The 14,686-nt window shown below is 42.4% G+C and overlaps 1 protein-coding gene across 1 annotated transcript in view; it reads right to left on the bottom strand.

The window, feature by feature from the left end:
• The window catches only part of MCF2 (MCF.2 cell line derived transforming sequence), a 39,010-nt gene that overhangs the window by 1,903 nt on the left and 22,421 nt on the right, over positions 1-14,686 (bottom strand). The window contains 16 exon segments of the mRNA XM_087971910.1: positions 2,709-2,809; positions 2,950-3,062; positions 3,356-3,468; positions 4,294-4,400; positions 5,353-5,416; positions 5,724-5,802; positions 6,280-6,372; positions 8,473-8,694; positions 10,189-10,314; positions 10,498-10,590; positions 11,311-11,403; positions 11,595-11,664; positions 11,758-11,873; positions 13,459-13,525; positions 14,072-14,160; positions 14,377-14,465. Coding sequence (XP_087828036.1) covers positions 2,709-2,809; positions 2,950-3,062; positions 3,356-3,468; positions 4,294-4,400; positions 5,353-5,416; positions 5,724-5,802; positions 6,280-6,372; positions 8,473-8,694; positions 10,189-10,314; positions 10,498-10,590; positions 11,311-11,403; positions 11,595-11,664; positions 11,758-11,873; positions 13,459-13,525; positions 14,072-14,160; positions 14,377-14,465 — 1,635 coding nt within the window.

The raw sequence follows: 14,686 nt of genomic DNA, 5'->3' as shown, positions 1-14,686 counted from the left end.
AAAAGCAACGGAGAGCAACATTAAACATCAGAAGGCACAGATCCTAGAATGCATGGCTTCTCCTGAAATTCCTAGCTCAGGGATGAATGAATCATAAACACAAGTGTGGTTCTTTAAAGCTACCTTAGCAGACAACAAGACAGGACCTAAATTAAGGCTATTTGCACACAAGCTCCTAACAGAAAAATCTTTAAAGTGCTTAGGAAGTGCAACTGAACGCTTGGCAAGGCTACGGATCAATTTTTGGAACAATGACACCCTCCCTCTCCCCTCCCCCTCCCCCAATTCCCCATCCCACCCCACCACCCGCACAGCAAGCCTGCAAAAAGTTGAAACTCAGGTCTCTCCTCCATCCCAACTCCAGTGTAAATGAAAAAAAGCTTGATGTCTACTAGTGCAGGCTTTCATGGTCAGTGTCAATCAAACCGTGATTAGCTTCTGGGCTAATCAGCCATGGTCTAATGATGTGGTATCCTGACATTTTGCCAGCGACTATGGCTGGCAATTTCAGAGACAAAGCGATGTGTTCTCTAAGACATTTCTTAGCAGCTCACGGGCCAGCAAGCATTAAATGACTTGAGCTCTCGTAATTGTAAGGAGTTAATCTCTAATTGGACTTTGTCAGTTCTGAAAAGTCAGTTTCTGATGAGTTGTCTTGGGAGAAATTCAGTCCTCCAGGTTATGGTTGTTCCAAAGGTGCTTTTTCAAGGGACAACTGGATTTCCTGGTTGTTTTTTTTCTTGAAGATGTTTGCTTCTCACCCAAGAAACTTCTCCAGTTCTGGATGAGAAGCGAAACGTCTTCAAACAAACAAACAAACAAACAAACCCAGAAAGTCCAGTTGCCTTTGGAAAAAGCACCTTTGGGACATTTCTGATGGGTTCTTCATCCAGGTGGATTCATAATTGGTCTCATTTGGAGATGTTTCAAAGGAGATAATTTTGGATTGGCGGTCTTTGGATGATACTAAGGAAGTTACCAGAAGACCAGATTAGACCATGGCTTATTAACCTTCTTACCCTGAACCCTGATGGGAAAAGTCATGCCATCAACCATTCTCAAAGGAAGTTTCCTCCCACTGATGCTTCCTTAGAGGTCTTCCATTTGAGGTGCTCCATATCAAGAATGGACCCCAAGTCTTGCACAATCTAGTTTCCATCAGTAGTTTAATCAAACATTTTTGGTGGGGAAACAGAAGATGGTCTGGCAAGATTTGGCAAAACCAGGTGCTTTTTAGGACACTGTCTCTCAGCGTTGGCAACTTTAAAATGTGTAAACATCAAAAATCCCCTAGTTAGGAGAATTATAAAAGGAGTATCTTATTGGTGAGATTTGTTGTTTATTTTTCCAGAAGCAAAGGGGAAATTTTTTTTCCATATCAATGAAGAAGGAATATAACAATCTTACAATACCTAACATGGAAGCAAATAAATGGTTTTGTACACCATTGAGAGTTGTAAATGATTGGGACACCGTGAAAAACTGAATACATGAAAGAAATGCTCTTAAAGATATAGAAATGATTTAAAATATTTTGAGCAATGAATGATGGATGTCACTGGAGTTATCCCACAGAGTAATAGAGTTAGTCTCTTTCCGTAACATCCAAGATTTAGTTTCTATCAGCCATGATTCTTATGATTAAATTTATTTTTCTCTTGTCAAACCTGATACCCCCTTCAGGGATGTTTATGGCCATGACAACAATGGAGATGATAAAATACAATATACTCCCCTCTTTTTTTTTAATTTAAAAAATGCAGGTTCAGCTTCTTGCCATAGGATCTTAGCAAACCATCTTCATTCCCAGTCTGAACAAGCAAGCATGCTTCTAATCCTCATAACTTACAGACCAAAACATAATTCATGCATCCAGATTTGGCAAAAGATAGCAATTCTCATAGGCACATCTGCTATACCCAACGGCAAGTCATAGATATGGCTTGCTTGGGCTGGACATTATGTCCTCTCATTCAAGTAGGTTTCTTTTTCAAGTCTTGATCAGTTCAGCTGTTGTCCTCCAAATAAAATCATAAGAGAAGGAGGAGGACAAGGAAGAAAGAGTAGGGAGAGTGGAGGGTATGTAAGTGCTTAATACTATTGCTAAATGCTAATTTCTTGAAGTATATTAAGAGGGAGATGAAGGAGAAGGAGAAGGAAGGGAGATGAGAAGAATTGATGGGAGACAAGAAGAAGAAGGATGGGAGATGAGAAGGATAGAAGGGTGAAGGATGAAAGGGAGGTGAGAAGGAAAGAAGGGAAATAAGAAGGGTGAAAGGGAGATGAGAAGAATTGACGAGAGACAAGAAGAGAAAGAGAAGGATGGAAGGGAGATGAGAAGGAGAAAAGTTGAAAGGAGACAAGAAAGAAAGTGAAGGAGAAGGATGGATGAAAGGGAGACAAGGAGGAGAAGAATTGAAGGGAGACAAGAAGGAGCAGGAAAAGAATGGAAGGGAGAGAAAGAGGAGGAAGAGGAAGAGAAGAGCAAAGAGGAGAAAAGTGAAGGAAGAGTGCCTAATACTATTGCTAAATATAACTTCCTGAAACATATTAGATTATTAATCTCTCCACATCCTCTGCTATATTTGAGCAAAAGTCAGGTTTCTTCTAAGCAAGCAAGCAAAGCAGTGCCCAGGCCTCCAAATTCCTGCGCATGCTAATGCCAAAAACAGTTCAGGTGAGCAAGTCACTTGTCCTCACAGGAATACCTGTGACTCCAGTGCTCCGAAACCTACAGTCCCCAAGGATTATCTGCAGGCTGTTGGTGGGCACCCAGCCTTCTTTACTTCGGTTGAGGTTTTTGACCAACCTTTCAGATAAAGGAAGGGAGGAGATGGTGAAGATGAAACAAGCCAGAGAAAAAGCTCTTTGTAAAGCTGTAGAACACTCTCACACCCTTCTTCTTGCCTACTTTTTGTAGACCAGAATTTCGACCTCTGGAGCACCTACCACTGACCCTTTCCATCTTCATGCAAGAGCTGAATGACATCCCCATTCTTCACCAGAAGTTCATCCGAGTCTCTCTTCTTGCAATCTGCTAAGGCTTTATATTTTCCTGGAGACTAAAGCACGAACAATGAATGTGTGATTTAGACCAGAAATATAACCCTCCACCTTAAAATGTAACTTCAAAATTGGCTCTTCGGAGTGATCCAAAACCAGTCCAACCATGGTACAGAAGGCCCCATCATCCCTGTGACCTTCAGAACAACGCTTTTCCAAGTTGGATCATTCCATGTTAAACATCCCATGTTTTGCCTAGCTCTGGTTTAGGATAACCTTCCCCAACCTATTGCTTTGAAGTTACGTTGGGCTACAATTCCCAATGTGTATTCCACCCAACGTGCCCACTAACCAGTTGATTGCCATCTTCTTCTTCAGTGTCAGAGCAGGTTGAGAAGTAATGGTGACTGGACCACTCTTCAAGACCTTCACAGATTTCTAATGAATGGGACATGCCTGTCCAAGCTGCATGAGAAGAGAAGAAATAATCCTTGTTTTAAGATGTCAAGCTACTGAAAGGGTCATCTCTTTCCATGACTTTACTCCTGGGATCAACTTTAGGATCTCCAGCTTTAAATATTATCAGCCAAAAGAAATATGGTTGGAGGAGGGATGTTTTTGTGGTGCCACCTCAATTTTAGAATTTCTTTCCACCTCTGAATCCTTAACAGATGGCCCATTTCTTCCTTCCCTTTGGTTTGCAACCTCCATATTGTACTTTTCTCCAGTTTTCCTTATTGTTTGCCTCTACATGTGATAAAAGGATTAGGAAAACACAGGTTCCAATTTAGATCCATGGGAAGACAGGAAGGTCATTGGAAAGATTCTTAGATGTTTATTATCTGTTTTCTCTGTTCACTAAAGCTTGCTTTTATAGAACGCTATAACAGTGTTCTCCTTTGTCTTTGACAAATCTCTGCAACCAGAAGTTATAGCAGACTGAACACAATGCCCTAGAAAAAAAAGAGTCTCCAAACTTGGCAACTTGAAGGCTTCTAGACTTCAATTTCCCAAAATTCCCCAGGCAGCATGGCTCTCTGAGGAATTCTGGGAAGTTGAAGTCCACAAGTATTAAAGTTGTTAAGTTTGAAGACTTCTGTCCTAGACGTCTCATTGCTCCTTGAGCTTCACAAGTTCTCCAAAAAATGCTACACCCCACCCCAAAATGTGCATTGTACCTCCTGTTGTTGACATCCTCCTCAAACCAAAGTACCACCAAATTCCCGAAGATGATCAGTCCCCCCCCCCCAAAAAAAAGGGGGGGGGAGAAGAATCTACACAGATACATACGTTTGCTAGGTTTGCTCTGGGAAGAGGCAGCGAAGTTCTCCACGGCTACGGGGCTGGTACGTTCAGAATCATTCTCCTCTGAGCTTAGAGAAGCTCTGGGCTTTTTCCTGGAAGCACACAAAGTCCATTCAGGAGTGATGTGGTGGCCTAGAGGTGGAACTCTCACCTCACGTTCAGGAGGCTGTGAGTTCGATTCTAGGTAGAGGCTGATATTTCTCTCTCTGGGCACAATGAGAATATATCTACTGAACAAAACTCGGCACTGGTGACAGGAAGGTCATCTGGCCAGTAAACACTCAGATCCATTCAGTTGCCCCGACTCCACCCCACAAAGGATTATGGGGTCATTAAACGACAAACAACAACACAAAAGTCCATTCAGGAGATCAGAAGGAACAAGGTTAAAACCTTGGTTTGGCATCTTTTACGGAGCAGACTTAATCAATGTTTCCTGGGTCAAAATGGACCACAACACAATTAGCTCTGGGTTGCAGGTTTTTCTCAGATTTTGAGATCCAGGATTCCATTGGAAAAATGGATCAATTTTTTTTAAAAAATTGAGAGGCAAAATGTGCCCATTATGAAATTTTCCAGGCAAAAATGCATATATATTGAAATTTCTTTTTGGAAGGGCAGTGCAGGAAGGGGAAAACATCCTTTAATCCCAAATATTCACTGAATGGAAGTGTATTTCCTTCTGAGCAATTTGGGGCATTTGCATAAGGACTTCATTATGCAAATGGAACAAACGATGCCATTTGCATCAATTATGGAAGGAAGTCGCCCTGCTAGTCTGTCATTTAGATAATCGTGTCCTTAGGCCAATAATAGTAATTAGCATGGAATATTAGTTTGTTCCACGCTGTGTCCATTAAACTGAAGCCTGATAAAAGTTTCATTGCACTGGAATTGTTGGCGTATGTAAATAATGACTTTACAGGTTGGGAATATTTTTTCCCAAAAGTCAGAATGATATAGAAATTCAACGGTAGTGATTTATGAAAAAAACATATAAATTATCTGAAGATTGCTTGGGTGTTTTCTTTTTCCATGACTTACCCATCACTCAATGGAGGAGAAAGTTGAATTGTATCAGTACACAAAGGTGACACTTGCTTCTCATCTGTGAACACGATTCAACATTGTGTTAGTTCCATATCTTTTGTTTACCAAATGTTCTCATGGTTAGAAATGGGGAAATTTGTCAGTATCCAGATCTGGGAAGACAATTCAGGATTAGATCTTTTGGTTTGGTCCAGAAAATAATAAAAAAACTTTACAAAAGGCCCGCACCATTAAGGATATCTTCTTCATGGATTTAATTTTTAGCTTTCCAAAAATGGACACACATTTCCCAGTTCAGACTCTAGAGCCAAAATCATCCAGGTTTTGTACATGTCTTGAGGACTTTCTAAACTAGGATTCCTTACCTTTGATAAGCTGTTGCTGCTTGAACAAAACCTTTCGGATTTCATTTAGCCAGGTCATCTTCAGGTCAAAGGTTTGTGCCTAACAGAAGATGGTAAGATTTTAAAATCAAAATTCCTCTTTAGAATCTGATAGAAACATTCAAAGAACCTGAATTTATTTTCCTCTCGGGAGTGGTGTGTATCGATAGAAGAGAATATTTATGGCTCAGGGTTGAATGGAGGGGTCCTTGGTGCTCTCTGAACTTGATTGTTTTCTTGAAGACGTTACCAGGTAGGTAACATCATCAGTGTTGGATGTGTGCATCACTCAGCCAAGTCAAAATCACACCAAGGAAATGGTCACGATTATGCAAATGGCAACAAAAGCTCATTCAACTTTATAGAACTTAATTAGCAAAGTTTCATATCGTGCCAGCTTTATTTGAGGGCTGTTCATCCTATGGAGGGCCAAGAACTTGCTGGTTCCCCTCCAAGAGGTGAAATTTGGGGTTTGGTTTCAGAAACTTCTGGTTCTTGTCCCTCAATGTGAACATTCCAGATGTTCCAGGAAGGCTACCTGCACAACATAGACTTCTTCTCGGCCGCTGTACCAGATCTCAAACTTGCGAGGGTCTCCCTTCACGTTTTCTGTGATTCCAACAGCATTCATCTAAAAGAAAGAAGAGATTCACATGCAGAACTTGAACGAACAACTTTAGCTGGTCATCACCATCCTGTGTGACCTTTCCAAATGACTACTGACTCTCCCTTTCAAGTCTTCCTTACAGTAACAACTTCTTCTTCTTCTTCTTCTTCTTCTTCTTCTTCTTCTTCTTCTTCTTCTTCTTCTTCTTCTTCTTCTTCTTCTTCTTCTTCTTCTTCTTCTTCTTCTTCTTCTTCCTTCTTCCTTCTTCTTCTTCTTCTTCTTCTTCTTCTTCTTCTTCTTCTTCTTCTCTCCTCCTCCCTCCTCCTCCTCCTCCTCCTCCTCCTCCCTCCTCCTCCTCCCCTCCTCCCCCTCCTCCCCCTCCCTCCTCCTCCCCTCCTCCTCCTCCTCCTCCTCCCCTCCCTCCTCCTCTTCTTCTTCTTCTTCTCCTCCTCCTCCCCCTCCTCCTCCCCTCCTCCTCTCCTCCTCCTCCTCCTCCTCCTCCTCCTTCTTCTTCCCCCCTTTCTTCTTTCTAAGCAAGGCAAAACTGGGAAGATTGAAAAGTCGCCCTGACTGGCCTAGTTATTCCAGATTGCAGGCTGCCAATGAGGCTGAGTCATTGGCCAAGGGCAGATGATGGCTGATGAGTCATGTCATGCAAACATGGCCCTCCAGCCCGCATTTCAGAGCTGCTTCATTGCACCCCAACCCTCGAATGTCAATTCAGATAAACAAGGCTCCCTGTAAATACGAATGGCAATGTTCAGAGCTTCTCTCATGCTTCCGGATGACATCTTGTACCGCCTGCATGCACAAAACAACATGGGCAGGAGGCATTAAACAAATGGGACCATCTGGGAGACCGTCTATTGTCTCTTTCTCCTCTGCTTTGGACATTGCTTTCAGCCACTGTGATAGACGATCTCAGGACAGCCTTGGCCAATCGCAATGTTGTCTCTGCAAATGAGCTTTCCGGGCATGGCTGGATAAACAAATCAGATCCTCAGCTGGATGAGCAACTGACAGAGCTATGGACTCCGTGTCCAGATGCAAAAAAAAACAGCCAGGCTGGATAAAAATGCCAATTCTGTCCCCTTTCCAAGAAAGAACTTTCAGGTTTTCATTGACAGATCAAGCAGGAAAAACAAGGACCGTGTGATTCATTCAATAATGGCATCGAGTTGTTGTTAACGATCGTAAAATCACATGGGTGTCACTTAACAACATCCTCCCTAGCAATAGAAAATCTGGTCCCAATTCTGTAAGTTCAAGGACTACCTGTAGGAGGTACACTTAGCAAGCCAGCCCTGAGAAAAGTAGGCAAGATTCTAGTCCTCAGGACTGCAGAAAGAGGACAGGGGAAGGCAGAGAACATTCTGCATGGGAGAAGCACTTTCATCTGGTTCACAACAGTTCTCCAGAAGGGTTTATGACAATGCATTGCAGCCAACTCACCACCGTCAACTTGCCATGGCCAACTGACCATGGGGCAACACACTGCAGGACAACAGTTACACTAACATCAAAGAAATGGAATAGACTCCTTAAAGGATGCAACAAGGACAGAATGAAATGTGTATGACAATAGAAATACATTTTTAATTTATTTTAAATAATGACATTGAATTGTTACAATTGTCCTGCAGCGCATTGTCCCGTGGTGAGTTGGCTTTGGCGAATTTCCCCATTCCCCTCCTGAGGGACATCTTCCATGTCCAGTTTGTTGTAGAATGGAGTTCTCCATTGTTATGGAACACAGTGTGATTTACACGAGCCCTGGTGGTGCAGTGCTTAGAGTGTGGTCCTGCAGGGGACTTCTGCTGACTGCCGGCTGCCTGCAATTTGCCAGTTCGAATCTCACCAGGCTCAAGGTTGACTCAGCTTTCCATCCTTCCGAGGTCGGTCAAATGAGGACCCAAATTGTTGGGGGCAAGAGGCTGATTCTGTAAACTGCTTAGAGAGGGCTGGAAAGCCCTGTGAAGTGGTATATAAGTGCGATTGCTATTGCTACATGTCTTTTTTAAATCTAAAATCTCCACTCTGGAGTTGTTGTTGCCTATCCTACCGCTGAAAATACAACCAGGATGCCGGAAGCCACCCGTACCAGAGCTTTCGGCGTTTCCTTACTTTCAAAAAGTGCTTGAAGCTGTAGGACGACCTCTTGTCATAGCTGTCACAGTGCTCTTCTCTTTTCTTGCAGAAGACCAGGGCTTTCTCGTAGAGGAACAGGTGCCTTTGCATGGGCTTGAAGCGAGCCAGGTCCTTCATCTTCGTTGGGCCCTTCCGGTGGCCCACCCACACGCTGAAGGACCCCTGCATCAAGACTTTGCCAAGCTCACCAAGGTCTCCCTGGAAGAAAGGAGAAAGGTTTCCACCCGGCCCTTGCTTTCCAAGGCTGGACTTCCCTCTGAGATGCCTCGTTTGCAGAAAACAGACCCCGAGCACAAGGCATTAAGAAGATAAAGGAACGGTTGCAGAATATCTGGGGAGATTCTCAGTCATCCAGGTCATGGTTGTCCCAAATGTGCTTTTTTTCCAAGAGGCAATTTGACTTTGTTTTTTTTTCTTTGAAGACATTTTGCTTCCCATCCAGGAAGCTTCTTCAGCTCTGACTGGATGGCGGGGAACGGAAGGATTGATACTCCTTGTAGACAGTTGTCATTTGTGTTTTTTAGCGCATCGTTGAGGCCACTTGGAGGTTTATTTGTGTCCTCAGAGTCGCCTGAGTAGTGCAAATGGGTGTAGAGCCTTCTTGGAGCTGCTGAAAGGACTATGTTGTAGACTGGAGATAGATGATGTTGTATTCCTCCCCCTCTGTTGAGAAAGGCCTGTTCGATTTGGACCTAGATGGCCTATTTCACACAGAAAAACCACCAAGTGGCCTCAACAACTCTTAAAAGGATGCAAATGACCAAGCTGTCTGCAAGGAGTATAAATCCTTCCATTCTCCACCATCCAGTCAGAGCTGAAGAAGCTTCTGGGATGAGAAGTGAAATGTCTTCAAAGAAAAAAAAACAGAAAGTCCCATCGCCTCTTGAAAAAACACCTTTGGAACAGTTGCAGACCGCATAAAGCAATTCAATTCTTCTTGTATTACAACTTTCTGTTGTTTCTTTCACTGTTTGTTTGGCACTTTTGATGTTTATCTTTTCTGTTCTCTCTGTGTGTGTTTTCTTTATTCTGTATTAATTCCGGTTAGTTGTTATGTTCTCTTTAAAACTTTTAAATATGTATTTATATACTTCTGGGTGCTTCATCATTGGAGGCTTTCAAGAAGACACTGGACAGCCATTTGTCCAGAGTGGTATAGGGTCTCCTGCTTGAGTAGGGAGTTGGACTAGAAGACCTCCAAGGACCCTTTCAACTCTATGATTCTATGTTTTGTGTTCTATGCTTTATATTCTCTCTCTCCTTCTGTATGTGTGTGTGAGAGAGAGAGAGAGAGAGAGAGAGAAAGAGAGAGAAAGAGAGAGAGAGAGAGAGAGAAGACAGACAGACAGACAAATATAGACAGACAGATATGAATGGATGGATGATAGTGGATAGATGATAGATAGACGATAGATGGATAGATAGATAGATAGATAGATAGATAGATAGATAGATAGATGATAGATAGATAGATAGATAGATAGATAGATAGATGATAGTTGGAGAGATAGGTAAATAGACAGATAGCTATACAGAGATATATGATGTAAAATTCACTGAATTTTCTTTCTACTTCTATTTCCTTTTGTGCTGCATCTCCTTAAATTTATTGAGTCGGAAGACTGAAGCTATCTGGAGATCCCGCTCCTATTGAATTGATCTAGCAAGCCCTCTCCATGGAGAACATCTTACATCGTAGCCAGTGATGGAAATCTGATGCATGGAGTCGTTGACGGACTTGACCAAGTCCAGCATGGCAACTAAAGCTTCTTGCAATTCCTGCACACCTTCGCAGCTCGTGCTATACTTCAGCAGCTCCTGCAAATAAAACAAAAAACAAGAACAAAAATAGAGTTGATTAATTTTTTCCCCCCAAAGACATAATTCTGAAAATATTCCCCCTAGCTGTTCCTCAATGGAATTTCTAGTAGATTCCAGAATCCTCCAGTTCAACGTGGATCCAGAGCCCCTTTTACAGATCTCAGCCAAGAGCCTCCATACCTTGAGAAGCAGCTGGTACTTGGTTAGCCTCTGTACTGGTTTGAGCAAATATGAATCCAGACTGAGCTTGTGTTCTAGCTTCTTCTGGCACTCCTGCAGAAGAAACGCAACTTATTTTCCATTTGGAACATGGACATCCATTTCTTTTAATTTGGATATCCACCAAATGGGTGGAGGCAGATCCCCAAATTTCTCAATTAGTAGGGCTCTAATGCTTTGACTCCCCCATCCAGAAACATAGCCAGGGCAGGAACAACAACATATGTCCATTTCCCCCCCACCCCTATATATATATTTGAAACATTCAACTTCTCAATCCGCAGAATAGGGTTTTCAACCCTTCTCTGTCTCTGTCTGTCTGTCTGTCTGTCTGTCTCTCTCTCTCTCTCTCTCTCTCTGTGTCTCTATCTTTCACTGTCTCTCTCTCTGTCTCTCTGTGTCTCTCTGTGTCTCTCTCTATCTTTCACTGTCTCTCTCTCTCTCTCTCTCTGTGTCTCTATCTTTCACTCTCTCTCTCTCTGTCTCTCTGTGTCTCTCTCTCTCTCTGTCTCTGTATCTCTCTCTCTGTCTCTGCCTCTCTCTCACACACACACAACAAAGAAATGCCTTGCAACTTAATGATTCAGATGTGCATGCAAACTTTTGAAGAATTTGCCTTTCGTTTCTCAGAATGTCTCAGGGGAGCCCCTAAAATAAAAACCACATCTCTCAAAACTCAATTATAACTCCACCCACATTCTCAGCAGATGGAAAACTAGGGAAAGTCTCAAAATATATTCCATTTATTGTGCTCGCTGTAGAAAGACACAATACCTGGAAAAAGAGACTCTCGGCGTGCTGCCTCCAGAGAGATTCTGACTGTGGTTTATTCTGACAGTACTTCTCGTACATCTGAAAATCCTCCCGCTACAGAAGGGAACAAAAAAAAAATATAAAGACAAAAATCAACATCTACGTTCAAAGACTGCAAGGGAGATTTTAGAGTTAGCAAAAATGGAGAAATGTCAGCGGTGTCCCTGGACCTTTCTGAATCTAGTGGATTTCCAGCCTTGGCATAAGGGGACCCCACAATCTGTTTGAAAAAGCTGCTTACAAACCTTTTCCAAGAAGCAGCACCCAACTCTCTCTGGAGCTTCAAGGCAGCTTTCCAGGTGATGGAGGAAGATGCTGCACAAAAGGGAAAAGAAGGATGGAGAAGAGATCAACTTCCTGAAGTGGTGGCGAAGGCAAAGGGAACACTTGAAGAGCGTGCCAGCTTACTTGTTGTGGAAGTCATAGATCTCAGGCATGTTTCCAAAGAGAACATCTTTGCAGCTTCTCAAAAGGGGAGGTAAGAGGAAGGCCATGGTAGGGTTGTCCATCTCAGCTCGGTACCCCTGCCAACAGCATCACCCAATTTAGCATTAGGCAACCTTACTATTAAGTACTCTGAGCCAAAAAGCAGCATTAGACACACAACCTTCTTCAGTGCTGGGACATCTGGCTTTGTGGCATTTAACAATCCCTTTTTTTTTTTAAATCCAAAAGTACTTTCCTAAGAGCCCATGAACCATTCCAAGAGATCTAATTTTCCTTGGCTGTGTCAAATACACTAAGAGAAGTCCAAGTTGACAGCTGGCTTGCTCAAACACTGGCACATAATTCAGACCGTTCCACTCCTGTGGCAAATATTTGTACTGCCTCTCTTTTGAACTGCAGCCAAGACTTCGCATCTCCCTAAAATTCCTGGTCTCTTGCTTGATAGTTTCCAGCACTTGGCAATCAAGATCGTCTTGACTTGGGTAAGCCAAACTCAAGTCCTCTTTGGAAAAGTAGATTAAATAAAGGGTGGTTTTTTTGCAGATGTTTCATTATCCAAACTAAGTAACATCATCAGGGCTGATGTTATCTAGTTTGGGTAATGAAAGCAAGCTCAGAGAGCAGCAAGGACCCTTCAGTAATTAAATTCGAGGAGAATATAATGTTCAACTGCTTGGAGAGATCTTCAGGATTATTTTGATTTGCTAAGAGACTAAAGGGATGCGGTGGCTCAGTGGCTAAGACCTGAGCTTGTTGATCAGAAAGGTCGGCAGTTCGGTGGTTCGAATCCCGAGTGCCGCATAATGCAGTGAGCTCCTGTCACTTGTCCCAGCTTCATGCCAACCTAGCAGTTCGAAAAATGCAAGTAGAAAAATAGGGACCACTTTGATGGGAAGGGAACAGCATTCCGTGCACCTTCGGCATTTAGTCATGCCGGCCACATGACCACGGAGACATCTTCAGACAGCACTGTCTCTTCAGCTTTGAAACGGAGATGAGCACCACCCACTAGAGCTAGAAACAACTAGCACATACGTGCAAGGGGAATCTTTACCTTTACTTTAAAAGACGAAGTCTTGCTAGCTAGACTGTGAGGCCATGCCAGCCAGCTTGTTCTTCAGCTATCTTGTTCTATGAAAGCCCAACCTTCTCAAATCCATACATTGAACCACAGGTTCTGGTTTCTTCTTCTATCAACCTTGACTGTCCAACAATTAAACATCTACTGTCAACTAAATGTTTGCCCACTTCAAATGCAACCTTTCAACCAATGGATGAAGATGGGGATGCCATCAAATTTGATACTTTAAATCTGTTCCCAAAATGATTTAAGATGAAAAAAAAGAATTATATTGGTGGCCAAATGTCTATGAAGATTCTCAGTCATCCAGGGCATGGTTGTCCCAAAGGTGGTTTTTCAAAAGACAACTGGACTTTGTTTTTCCTTGAAGATGTTTCGCTTCTCATCCAAGAAGCTTCTTCAGTTGAAGTTATTCAAGTTCTTCAGTTTAGTTTTTCAACTGAAGAAGCTTCTTGGATGACGGGCACAGAAGTAGGATAGGAACACTAGATACATTTAAGGGAGCAGTACGATTGAGAAATTGCCCTAGAGTTGTGCGACCTTATGTGTGCAAAAAAATAATCAGATAAATAAAGACTCACCATCAAAACTGTGAAAAGTTCCTCGACATACACTCGTTCTGTTTGTATCAGTTCGTGTATGACGTGGCTAGAATGAAATCAAACCAAAAAGCAGGAACAGATGACTGTACAACTATTTCACAAATCAACAACAAAACAAGAAGAGGGGTCCTTGGTGCTCTCTGAGCTTAGTTGTTTTCTTGCAGATGTTTCATGACCCAACTGGGTAGCATCATCAATGCTAATTTAAGGAACTTATGATGTTACCTAGTTTGGGTCATGAAACTTCTGCAAGAAGACAACCAAGCTCAGAGAGCACTAAGGATCCCACAGTTATATCCTCCTCCTCCTCCTCCTCCTCCTCGCACAGATGGCATTACCTACTCTGGGTAATGAAACATCTCCAAGAAATCAACCAAGCTAGAGAGCACCACAGATTTCTCGTTTCAACCCTGAGCTACAAATATTCTGTTTAATTGATAAAACAAGAAGAGCAACTGAATCCAGCTTTTGGTAGAAACCATAAAAGACTTCAACCTTCATGCTCATGGTCATCTTGGTGGATTTTTGTCTGGATCAAAGAATTTAAGTAGCAAACTTGATGGATAGGAGATAAATAGAAAAGCCAACACACCTTTTCAACATGTCTAAACTGTCTTCACTTTCCGTGATGTAGTACTGCAAGGAATTTCTTTTCTCTTGGTAATTGTGGACGACTTCAATCTGGAGAGGACAGATAGAAAGAGAGACAATTAAGCAATAGCTCGTTTTTTAAGATTGCCTCTGCATTATGCCCTTCATGGATTAGAATCCTGCCCTTCAGCCAGTGTTTCTCAACCTTGACAATGTGTGGACTTCAACTCCCAGAATTCTCTAGCCAGCACAAAATATTGTAGCGGCTTCCACTGGCATTTCATTGGTTTTATATGTATATCCTACCTTGCGAGAATTTTGAGATTTCCTTGAAGTTTTCTTGCCCGGTAGAGAGATATCGAAGGAGAATTTCAAACTGGAATTGAAATCCACACCTTGGACATAAAGATAGGGATCATTTCTTGTTCAACTGCTCTCTTTTAGTAAATTCGGTCATGGCAGGAGGGAGGGGCGATCCCTCCTCCCCCCTCCCAAGGGAATGTTTAAAAGGGAGGGGGGAAAGTCACCCCAAAGGAGGGTGATTTTGTTGAAAGTTGAAATAAAATAAAAAGACGGGGGAAAAAAAATCAAACGATTTGAAATGAGTGAAAGAATG

The sequence above is a fragment of the Notechis scutatus genome, chromosome 10 (genome assembly GCF_049901735.1).
Source record: "Notechis scutatus isolate UNSWTSFEM ecotype Mainland chromosome 10, rNotScu1.2, whole genome shotgun sequence".
NCBI classification, from domain to species: domain Eukaryota; kingdom Metazoa; phylum Chordata; class Lepidosauria; order Squamata; family Elapidae; genus Notechis; species Notechis scutatus.
Note: the sequence above shows the minus strand (reverse complement) of the source record. Positions and strands in the feature narration are given on the sequence as shown.